At 39.8% G+C, this 11690-nt stretch overlaps 1 protein-coding gene across 1 annotated transcript; it reads right to left on the bottom strand.

The window, feature by feature from the left end:
- Positions 1–1643: 1643 nt before the first annotated feature.
- Positions 1644–2590, bottom strand: LOC138878513 (uncharacterized). Its single transcript, XM_070158197.1, has 4 exons — positions 2399–2590; positions 2086–2253; positions 1781–2006; positions 1644–1705 (listed from the first exon to the last, which is right to left on the bottom strand). Exons 1-4 carry the CDS (start codon positions 2588–2590, stop codon positions 1644–1646), a joined length of 648 nt encoding a protein of 215 aa, XP_070014298.1.
- Between the last annotated feature and the right edge of the window lie 9100 nt (positions 2591–11690).

Below are 11690 nucleotides of genomic sequence, written 5' to 3'. Positions count from 1 at the left end.
CAATCAATGTCTGGATTTTATCTTTTAATGTTCGACACTCGTCAATGGTGTGCCTCTTCATACTAGAATGATATGCGCAGGTTTTGTTTGGGTTGACCCATTGAGATGAGTTCTCTACTACCATAGTAGGAATAGGAGTGATATAACCAGCGGCCTTCAACCTTTCGTACAGCTGGTCGATGGGTTCAGCAATAGCGGTGTATTGTCTGGGTGGTTTGTGATCAAAGTTAGGTCGGGGTTTCTGGTAATTTAGATGAGTTAGAGGTGAATGATAGTAGGCTATCTGGGTGTTATAAGTATGATAGGCGGTGGCGGGTTGAGAATATTGGGAGATGAGGGTTGGTATGTAGGTGGGGGTGTTTGGTATGTGGGTGGAGGTGTTTGGTATGTGAGTGGAGATTTTGGGCCTTGATCCACCATTACTGCCCCCACGTTTTTCTTCTTTGATATGCCACCTGATTGCAATGCTTTGTTCGTGGCCTATAGTGCCTCAAAATCTGTCACCATTCTGCTTTTGATACCTTCTTCAATCCTTTCTCCGAGTTTGATGATATCGGAGAATTTGTGATTCTCAATGACCATTAGTCTCTCATAATTTTGTGGATCATGTGCCCAGACAAAGAACTTGTTCATTTGTTCTTCTTCTAGTTTTGGTCTGACCTTGGCTGCTTCTAACCTCCATCGAGTAACATACTCGTGGAAAGTCTCAGTTGGCTTCTTCTTTAAATTCTGGATGTAGAAAACATCTGGTGCATTCTCTGTGTTGAACCTGAACCGGTCCATAAATTATAATGCATACTTACCTAATTGGCCCACTTCTTAGGGTCTAGCTTATGTACCAGGATAGGTCATCTCCAGTAAGACTTCTCATAAAGATCTTCATCCGGATCCTTTCATCTTTTCCGACACCCATGAGCTTGTCACAGTAAGTTCTCAAATGAACCTTGGGATCACTTGTTCCATCAAACATTTCGAACTTGGGAGGTTTTTAACCCTCTGGGAGTTCCACGTCCGATTGTATGCATAGATCCTCATAGTTCAAACCTTTTATCCATTTGCCTCCCTCGACACCTGAACTTAACTTGTTAGTTTCTTGACTTCCTCAGCCATGTTCTTGATGGGTAGGTCCTTCTTAGCGAATTCTGGTGTATAGGAGATTGGTTGAGTAGAGTGAGGTACAATTTTCACATATATAGGGTTGTTTTGGTTTGTTCCAGGGACTTGGGTATAGTGGTGGTCGTTGGTTAAGTTTTGAGGATTGGGAATGGGTTGTGGCGTATTCTGAAGAGTATGATAGGTAGTGGTTTGTGAGTACTGGATTGGTTGATGATGGTGCTGTGGTGGAGTTGGTATCGGTAAGGGATTGGGATTTTGAGGTGGAGTTGCATATTGATGTGGTGCGAGAGGGTTTTGTGGATTTGGTTTGGTGTATTTTGGGGAGGCGCTGGGTTTTTTGGTATTCTGTTGGTTGATATCGGGGACGTTCAGGGTGAGGGATAGGTTTGCTAAATTGCGAACCTACTCAAGTTCTCCCTGTAACTCCAGTATTTTTTGTTCCAACTGTAAAACCAAGTCATTTGGTGCCGGAGTACTCCGACAGTCTAAAGTTTCTACATTCTCAGCATTTTCCTTTCGAATACCACTTAAGTCATCCGAATAAACCCCTTACGAAGACTATATCTTTCATCCAAACGATAATATTTATCTACAAAGCAAAAACAAAGTTAATTAATACACATTGTTTTTCTTTTTATGAACTACTTTAGGTTGAATAAGATACCTTGGGGGACTTGAAAGCCCCGTGGTCTCTCCAATGCATCATTTAATATGCGCGCGTCATGAGCATATCCTTCCCAACCAGCAAGCACATATGTGAACGTCAAATTAAAGTTGACAGCAGCCAACACGTTTTGTGTTGTTGTGCCTTTGCGGCTACGATACCTATTTTGGTGTTCGATAGGAACAGATGCAAGCACATGTGTGCCATCTATTGATCCTACATGGTCCTATATATACAAATAAATTTAATAGTATACACTAATGTTCAAAATTAATTAAGAACTTAATATTTAATATGTTACTCACTGCAAACCAAGGGTAATAACGATGGTTGTTCCTTATCTCCTTCTGGATAATATCATTCGGTGATTTCACAAGGGTTGGATAGAGCTTCAAAATTGCTTGAAATACAATGTGGAAGCATCGATGAATAGATTCAATCAACCTATAAAAATGCGACTCTATCTTGCGAAACTGTTCATTAAAACTAAGAATTTTTAAAGAAAATTAGTACTTATTCTTGCACGGATATATTTTTGGTTGATCTCAAGAAATTATTTCTTCTAAGAGCATTACACAATTCAAAAAACACAGGTTGGCTCATTCTTATCTGACCTACACAATGAACATTACTTCCATTCAAAATACTATTTATGTAAAATTTCCTCTCTTGGTCCTTATTGGTATAAGGTGCTCTTGGAATGTTACTTTGATTTTTGTAAGATAAAATAATTGCAGCCCCAACAGCTAAGACAAATGTGGCTGTCACTCCAACTATTGCATCATCTTCATCGTTCTCAATCGAATCCATCTGTTGCAACCCAACTTTAGAACTTCTACACATAAAAATAGATAGATAAAAACATTAAAGAGCCTAAGAGAAATCGAACTTGATACTAGCAAATCACTCAAACAACCCAAAGATATAAGAATTTGTAGGTTTTTCATTTTTAGTATATTGTTCATACGGATCCTTTACTTTCATTGGTGTTTAGTTATTAACCAAAGAATTACAACCAACTAAATACACATCATACAATCCTTTGGAGAAATTAGGATTAATGTGGGATTAAAGATGTCACTGAAGAAAAAGTATTGCGAGTGAAATAAAGGTATGTAACTTTGTCTCTTTAAGAAAAAAGAAGAAGTACCAAAGCCAATTTGCATTTGTACCATTAGTACAAGCAACAGATGCTAAAAATGGTACTACATATTAGAAACTTTAATTTTTCTACACACTATAGAGCAACCTTTCTTTGTTATTATTAGAAATCATAAGAAGAAAAATGGAGGATTTTTTTTTTAAATTCTAACATTTACTAGGGTTTACCAGAAGTAGAGAGATCGATAAATCAGAATACAAAAGCACAATCAAAGATCACAAAGCATTTAGGAAAATAAAGTTGAAACTACAGAAAACAAAAAACGAAAAAAATTGCATTACAAAGCATCAACGAAAAATATCGTGTTGTTGCCGGAAAACGGTAGATTAGCGCGGCGACAAGCAGAGGAGAATAGAGTAAAGCTTTACCAAAATTCTAGATTGGTGTGATAGCGGAGGATCTTAAAACCCGAGACTGAAGAGAGAAATTGGAGTGAAGCGAGTTCGAGAGAAGGGAGAGAATGAATGATTGATTTGGGAAACGGTGAGGGAGGGGCAGGCATTTTCCCCCAATTAAAGAAAAATAAGTTGATTGGAAAAATATTTTCCAACCATTTATGTCAACCAAATATTAAAAAATGGGAAAACATTTTCCTTCCTACCAAACACACCCTGAGAGAAGACGTAGAGGTAAATCGTAATTCTTCATAATCACGATGCATTTGATCTATTTTTTCACTGTTTTAGCATATTAACTATTGTAGATTTATTTTATGGTTGTGTTCATTTAAAAAGATTCATAAATTATACATGGGCCTCACTAAAGACAAAATTGAAGAAAAAAACTCGAGAGGAGACATCATAGGAAGAGATGTGATGTAACGACTCGACCGGTCGTTTTGAGCTTTTGCATTTTTCTCGCCAGTTCTCAGGCACGACTAGCTCCGTGTGATGTCTTATGACTTTTGTAAATCGTCGTTTTTGGTTTTCAGGTAATCGGAATAAATTTGGAAGAACAGTTCTCAACCTGAAGCTTAAAATTTGAAAGGTTTGACCAAGTTTTGACTTGTTAGTATATGAGCTCGGATTGGAATTTTTATTATTTGTCTAGCTTCGTTAGGTGATTTGGGACTTAGGAGCATGCTCAGAATGTATTTTGGAGGTCCATGGAAGGTTTAGGCTTGAATTGGCGAAATTGAAATTTTGGCGTTTTTCGGTTGATAGGTGAGATTTTGATATAGGGGTCGGAATGGAATTTTGGAAGTTGGAATAGGTCCATTGTGTTATTTGTGACGTGTGTGCAAAATTGCAGGCCATTCGGACGAGGTTTGATAGACTTTTTGATCGAAAGTGAAATTTGGAAGTTTTGGAATTCATAGGCTTGAATCCGATGATGATTTGGTGTTTTGATATTTTTTTGATTATCCAGAAGGTTGGAACAAGTTTAAGTGAAGTTTGGGATATGTTGGAATGTTTGGTTGAGGTCCCGAGGGCCTCGGGTGAGTTTCGGGTGGTTAACGAACCAATTCTTTATTTTTGAGAGTTACAGATTTTTCTTCTGTTCTATTGCAGAGCTTTGTTCTTCGCATTCGCGAGAGGGCCTCGCGTTCGCGAAGGGTTTTTGGGAGGGGTAGCTAGTTGTTCTTCGCGTTCGCGATAAAATTCCCGCATTCGCGAAGGTTCCTGAGTTAAAGCTACGCGTCTGCGAGGAGCATTCCGCGTTCGCGTAGGGTCGACTGTTTGGTCTTCGCGTTCGTGGGTGGGCCCTCACGTTCGTGAATAAGGGAATTATGGTCAGTGAAGCTTGGTGCTTCGTGAGCGCGAGGGTGATGCCGCGTTCGCGATGAAGGAAACTCTAGGCAGAATTTTTAAGTCAAAATCGAGGGTTTAAGTCCAATATCACAAAAACCATTGGAGAGCTCGGGAGAAGGTGAAATTTGAGGAGATTTTCAGTGGAGCTATTGGGGTAAGTATTCTTCACTCATATTTTGTTTAATTCCATGATTTAGTCTTGGATTTCATCATTTAATTTGGGAAATTAGAGTAGAAATTGGGGAAAATGGGAGAAAAGTTTGAGAATTCTTTTAGGGATTTGAATAGGCATTTGATGTCGAATTTTGATGATTTTGGTATGTATAGACTCGTGGGAATGTAAGAATTCTATTGATGTAATTTTTATCGGATTTCGAAATGTGGGCCCGGGGGCTGAGTTTGGCCAAATTCGGGATTTCTGATGTAAATTGGTTATTTTCGAGTGGGCTTTGCTTTGTTAACATATTTTAATGGTATGAATCTGATTTTGGTTAGATTTGGAGTAGTTGGAGGCCAATTAAAGGGGCAAAGGCATCGCAGGGTAGAGTTTGGACCGGATTGAGGTAAGTAATGATTGTAAATGCTATCCTGAGGGTATGAAACCATGGATTTCACATCGTTATGCTACTTTGTGGTGACGCACATGCTAGATGACGAGCGTGGAGTCATGCACTATTGGGGATTATGACTTGGTCGTCTCGTGGAACTGTTAAGTCGCGTATTTGATTGAAAACTGTTTGATATCATTGTATTTTGAAAAGTATTGCTATGTTTTGGGCGGAATGCCATATTTGGGCCTCTTGCCAATTGTTTTGGACCCTTATGGGACTTTTACTACTTTTCTTCACTATTTTGACTTAATGATTGTACTCAGTCATGTTGTATTTTAGTAAGTTCCTAACTCAGCCTTATTTACTCAATCTTTACACTATAAATGATATTTGAGCTGAACGCCCTGTTTTTACTGATAGTCCGAGTGACTTGTGAGGTTGATGGCTGAGAGAGGCCAAAGGCCTGATTGTGAGGTTGATGACTGAGATAGACCGAGGGTCTGATTGTGAGGTTAATGACTGAGAGAGGCCGAGATCCTGATTGTGAGGATTATATATTTATAGATAGGGCTGCACGTGTATATATATATATATATATATATATATATATATATATATATATATATATATATGGATCAGGTTGCACGCTGCAGCAATATTTGGATCGGGTTGCACGCTGCAGCGATATAGCGCTTGGACTGTAGGAGCACCTCCGGAGTCTGCACACCCCCAGTGAGTGTAGTCGACTATATATATGGATCGGGTTGCACGCCACAGCTATTATTATATGGTACTTATTGAGCGTGAGTGCTGAGTGTGAGCGTGGATTGCTCAGAGTTGAGTCATGAGTGACTGAGTGGCTTGCCGAGGGGCTATATATATATATATATACACACATATACGAGTGATGCTTTTGCCTGAGGGGCCTGTTTATGAACGTACTGTTTTTCACTCCTCCTTAAAGTGAGTTTCTATTGAATATGTTGATTAATTACTGCTTTTACTCATCTTTAGATCAAGCCTCTATTGAAAATGTTAAACAAATATTTTTAAACAACTTACCTTTAAACTGAAGTTTTACAAGGTGTTCGGAATTTAGTCACTGATTTGGCTTTCTTACTTCCACTGAGATTTTTATGCTACAAGATGGTTATGAATTTCTGTTTGTCCGAGGGGTTGTATACGATTTATGTTTTGGCCGAGGGGCCAATTATGATTTTCATCACTTATATATATATTTCATTAAACCTCTATTGAAAAGGTTGAAAAGATATTTTCTAAAGGATGTTTACTGAAGTTGGAAATTTAACGAAATGATTTGATTCATATCCTGTTTTGGAAGCATGTTGTACACATTGTGGTGTTGTGACGTGGTTTACGTGATTTCTTACTGCTCAGTCTTTATTTACTTTTATTACTTACTGAGTTGGCGTACTCACATTACTCCTTCCACCTTGTGTGCAGATCCAGGTATTTATGAGCTTGGTGGCAGATTCATCGGAGTTAGCAAGGTAGCTGCCTGGCAATCGCAGCCCTATTTTTCTCCCTCCTTATTCTTCCTTAATGTATTCTTGTAATTTTCCCGACCATATTGGTCTTGATGTTGTTAGACAGTGTAATAGATGCTCATGACTAGTGACACCCTGATGTCGGGCTTGTGTATTTATTCTACACTATTCATTTAATTTTACATCACGAGATTATTGATTAATAAATGGTATAAAAATAACTTTTATTGAATAATGGTAGATTCGGGAGTTGTGTCAGCTAGCCTAGTTTCGCGATAGGCGCCATCACTACCGGGTCGATTTTTGGGTCGTGACAAGTTGGTATCAAAGCCTAGGTTACATAGGTGTCACGAGTCATGAGCAGGTTTAGTAGAGTCTTGAGGATCGGTAAAGAGACGTCTGTACTTATCCTCAGGAGGCTGCAGAACCTTTAGGAAAAACTTCACATTTTGAATTCTTATCGTGCGATATTGATTCAGCTTGAAATGTAACTCTTGAAATTCCTTCCACGCGTTCGTATGTACGCATGAGCACTCAGTATCAGATATGCATTGATGGCTTGTGATTCCCTGATCGAGGGGCGAGATGTGATCTCTATGTGTTGATGTTGGGCCAGTCTGGAGGATTTGAGGCTGGGTTTTGCCTATAGCTTGAGCACTGAGGCGTTGATTGTGTGAGCATGTGTTTTTAGATTTGTATGTCTGATAGTGTCCCTATTGGTGGTAGTGATGGTTGGATAGCTACGTGATGAGTATGATGTGACTGCGAGATGTGTGCATATGATTTGAACGAGACAAGTGTCTACTTGGGGGTAGTGAGAACTATCCGGTGCTTGGCTTCCATCGTGATTTGATGCTTAGCCCGAGTTGTGGGCGTGTTGAAGGACCTTCTCATGTTGCCTAGTTGGGAAGTGAAGTAAACTTCACATTGTGATATGAGTTCAGACTCGGGAATATTAAGTGATTGTGTAATGTTTATGCTGATGGAAGGGTATAAAGAGATGTTAGTTTGAGGCGAAGTAGGTGGGTTATCTCCTGCTGATTGTTCTGAAGTTTGCATGATCCTTATGTTATTTATTGGAAGATCTTTGTTACCAGTGAAAGATATGTGTTACAATTTGAATTAGGTTGCTTAAGAGAGTGGGCTTGTCTGTTACGAGGGTGAATGCGAGATTTGCAGAAGATTTAAAGTACTAAATGGTCTGTGTTTCACGAGCTTATGAAATATTAAGTTTAATCTCACTATGGTATTATGGTAGTAATAGAGTATATGTATTATGAGTTATAGTGTATTTTGATCTATGTCTTTGAGCCAAGTTGGGGATTCCGCTATTGATCAGTTGATTGCACGGTTATGTACTATGATGGTTCTAGTTTGGGATATTCTGGTGAATCAGTTATGGCTTACAGAAGTTGAGACCGAGGATGGCTCGAGTAAAGAAAATTTCAATAAAGGTTATGTTATGCTTGGGGGTGTATGAGAATCACGGAATGACTTAAGTTGTTGTTGGTAAAGGATGTATTGTGTATGGGACAGGAAGTTGCTTGGTTGCATTGAGGTAAGGTTACATTCTACGGAGTTGGACTGCTATTGGAGCACAGGTCATCCGGTCCGTTTGATCGGTCTAATTGAGGTTTGAGTAGAGTAGATGACTCTCAAGAATGGTTCTAATGGGTTCAAGATGTTACATGTAATAATTGGAGATTTCAAGTTGTATATTTAGCTAGATCCAAGGTTTGCATTGGAGGGTGTCAAGACTCGTGGTATTTCTATATTATTGTGGATTCTACACATCAATATCAGGAAAGAGAAGGTAATTCGGAAGGAACTCAGAGAATTTGGACAACTTGGTAGTAGGTTGGATTGGCAAGGTAACAGATATGATCGATTCTTCGGTGCTTATGATGCACTGGGTTTCTACAGGTGTTTCGTGGCAATGCTCTTAGGTTTTGATAGCCTGCGTAGCTAGGTTGAGTTAGAGGAATTTAGTTCTGACGGTTTGGTCTTGTGCAAATGGAATCTGGAGAATTCTTGATGGTTTCTACCACGATTAGAGATGTATATTTTCTATTGGCATGAGGAGCATGGGATGTATAATGATTTTCTCCTAGATGGGATCAACTGGAAAAGTTCTTGGCTGGCTGAGTATGCTAGCTGCTTATAGCTCAGAGTGGATTATGAAGTTCTCATATTTATCATAGGATAGTATGGTATATGCGGTATGTTGTGTGGGGTTAAGATTTGCATGTGTAAGGTCGCAGTTTAGTTTTGAAAGGAAGGTCATAAACTCTTAGGCAACATGGACAGCTTCAGAAGACTAGATAAATGAGATCGTTGATTGGTGTGGCTTGATGAGGATATACATTTCAGAAAGAGCGATGTGTTTGAGTTATGTATGCTTTATTGGTATTGCGACACTACCTTGTTTGATCGACTACTGATATTCAAGGTTTGCTTAGTGGTACAGAAGAATTTTTAGAAGTACCCCTCATGGGATGATCGAGTAGTAGGGATGTGTTAGATATTCGGGCGTTGGAGTTGGGATCAGATATGGTGATTTGTGTGCTTTATGGATTTGGAGACTGGGAGTTCTCATGAACAGGTTATTTCACGGTTGTGGACTGTAAATATGTGGGTAAGATAGTCAGATGATAGTATGTGCTATGATTCAGTCATTGTGAACCTTCGGAGGGTTATTTATCTATTGTGGGTGACCAAAGTCGATGTGTGGTTCATTGGTAGGACCAATATAGATATGTGTTCTGCACCGAGTCACAATTGTGACTCCGAACTATTATTGTTGAGAAATGTGACATTCGATTGTTGTTGAGCTTATCCGTGTTCTGGAGTGATTTATGAGTTACTCTTCTGTGTTACGAAGAGTTGTGATTTGTTGGTTCTAGGCACATGTGGTGCGGTTTTATTGGGGTCTTTTAGTGGAATTTGAGCGGGAGGAGTATTGGGTATTGCTCGGCGGATGGCGTATTGGTTGTGTCCTTTCGGGTTTGTGCAATGTTATGTCAATTGCTTCGTAGTGGTTATGATGATTTCTTTGGTTCTAGACGTCAAATTGTGCGTGGTTGTCGATTTAAGCATAGTAACTTGAGGTGTTTCATATTGGAACAGTGTTTGGATGAGGCCGCGCATTGGAGCGAAGCTATGTAGAGGTATGACCCTGCAAGATAGATTCGTGTGTTCTGGTTCTACGACATGTGAGGGGTTCTCAACATTGTGTTGTGATGGTATTGGTGAACCTGCGGTACAACTCTATTATTTGAGTCATTTTTTTCATGATTTGAGTACATTCGGATTGTTGCTTATTAGCGTGCGGATTGCACGAGTTATGGCTTTAGGTGGTGTTGATATGTCATGTCACTAGATGTGACGACCCGACCTGTCGTCACATGAGTTACTGCCCCGTTTCTCCCATTTTATGCTTCTTCATGTTTCGTTATCGGTATTCGGTGTGTTAGAGTTAAATCGGATTGGTTTTGATAGGAAATGAGACACTTAGTCTCTTTAAGGAAGGCTTATTTTGGAAAAGTCAACCGGATATTGACTATTGAGTTAGAGGGATCGGATGTGATTTTCGGTGATTCGGTTAGCTTCGGGGGTTGATATGTGGCTTAGGAGTGTGATCGGAATTGATTTTGGAGGTCCGGAGTAGAATTAGGCTTGAATTGGCGAAGTTAGTATTTTGGCGAATTCCGGTTGGTAGGAGAGATTTTGATACGGGGGTCGGAATGGAATTCCGAGAGTTTCAGTAGCTTCGTTAGGTTATTTTGGATGTGTGTGCAAAATTTCAGTTCATTCGGAGGTGTTTTGGTCGGGTTTTTTATCAAATGCATATTTCGGAAGTTTTTAAGAAATATAGGCTTGAATCCAATGCAATTTGATGGTTTTGGTGTTGTTTGTGGTATTTTGATGATTGGGACAAGTTTGAATGATGTTTTAGGATGGGTTGGCACTTTTGGTTGAGGTTCCGGGGGCCTCGGGGTGATTTCGGATGGTCAATCAGACCAATCTTGGTTTCTGAAGTTGCAGATTTTAACTGAGTATTGCAGAACATTTTTGTTCTCTACGATCGCAGGAGTGCAATTGCGATCGCATAGAAGGTTTGGGAAGGTCATTCTGATTGCTCAATGCGATCGCGGAATAGGGTATGTGATCGCATAGGTTAAGGAGGTTGTTCATTGCGATCGCATGAGGAGTAATGCGATCGCGTAGTGTTAAATGGACCTGAGGTTCTGAGGGGTACTTTGCTCAATGCGATCGCGGAGTAGTGTATGCGATTGCGTAGGTTTGATTGGTGAAGCAGTGCGATCGCAGTTAAGGGGTCGCGTTCGCATAGGACATTTTGGAGGCCTGGGAAAGTTGAGCTATGCGATCGTAGAGGCTTGGATGCGATCGCATAGAGTAAAATCTGGGCTGACAGAAGGGTTTTAAGAAACATTTCACCCGCGAACCAAGTCCCATTTCCTCCATTGTTGAGTAACCTTGGGAGCTTTTGACGAGTATTAAAGAGGGTTCTGACTGGGAATCGATTGAAGGTGAGTCCTATGGCCTAGAAACGTCATTTAATTGTAGATTCAACATCTAAATTCATGGAAATTTGATTAAAAAGGGAAGGATTAGGGCTTGACTTTTGAAATAGAAATTTGGGGGTTTGAGGGAGCATTTGAGCTCGGATTTCGGTAAATTTGATATGTATAGACTCGTGGCGAGATAAGGAATCCGGTGATGTCAATTTTATGATTTTTCGAGAAGTGGGCCAAGGGCTCGGGTTTTGCCAACTTCGTGATTTTTGATATTTTTTGAGTCTTTTCGATTGAGTTGTATTCCCTTAGCCTATTGTAACGTATTACTTGTGGTTTTGATCAGATTCGACGCTCGAGGAGGTTGATTTGCGAGGCAAGGGAGTAGCGAGCTAGGATTTCG

This window comes from Nicotiana sylvestris, chromosome 9 (genome assembly GCF_000393655.2).
Source record: "Nicotiana sylvestris chromosome 9, ASM39365v2, whole genome shotgun sequence".
NCBI classification, from domain to species: domain Eukaryota; kingdom Viridiplantae; phylum Streptophyta; class Magnoliopsida; order Solanales; family Solanaceae; genus Nicotiana; species Nicotiana sylvestris.
Note: the sequence above shows the minus strand (reverse complement) of the source record. Positions and strands in the feature narration are given on the sequence as shown.

What these genes read in the sequence shown, in the direction of transcription:
- LOC138878513 (XM_070158197.1), bottom strand. Translation starts at nt 2,590, where the DNA reads ATGGATTCGATTGAGAACGATGAAGATGATGCAATAGTTGGAGTGACA. An exon ending in GTTATTACCCTTGGTTTGCA is followed by an intron (nt 2,007 to 2,085) that starts GTGAGTAACATA and finishes TTGTATATATAG; the next exon opens with GACCATGTAGGATCAATAGA. An exon ending in GGGCTTTCAAGTCCCCCAAG is followed by an intron (nt 1,706 to 1,780) that starts GTATCTTATTCA and finishes TTTGCTTTGTAG; the next exon opens with ATAAATATTATCGTTTGGAT.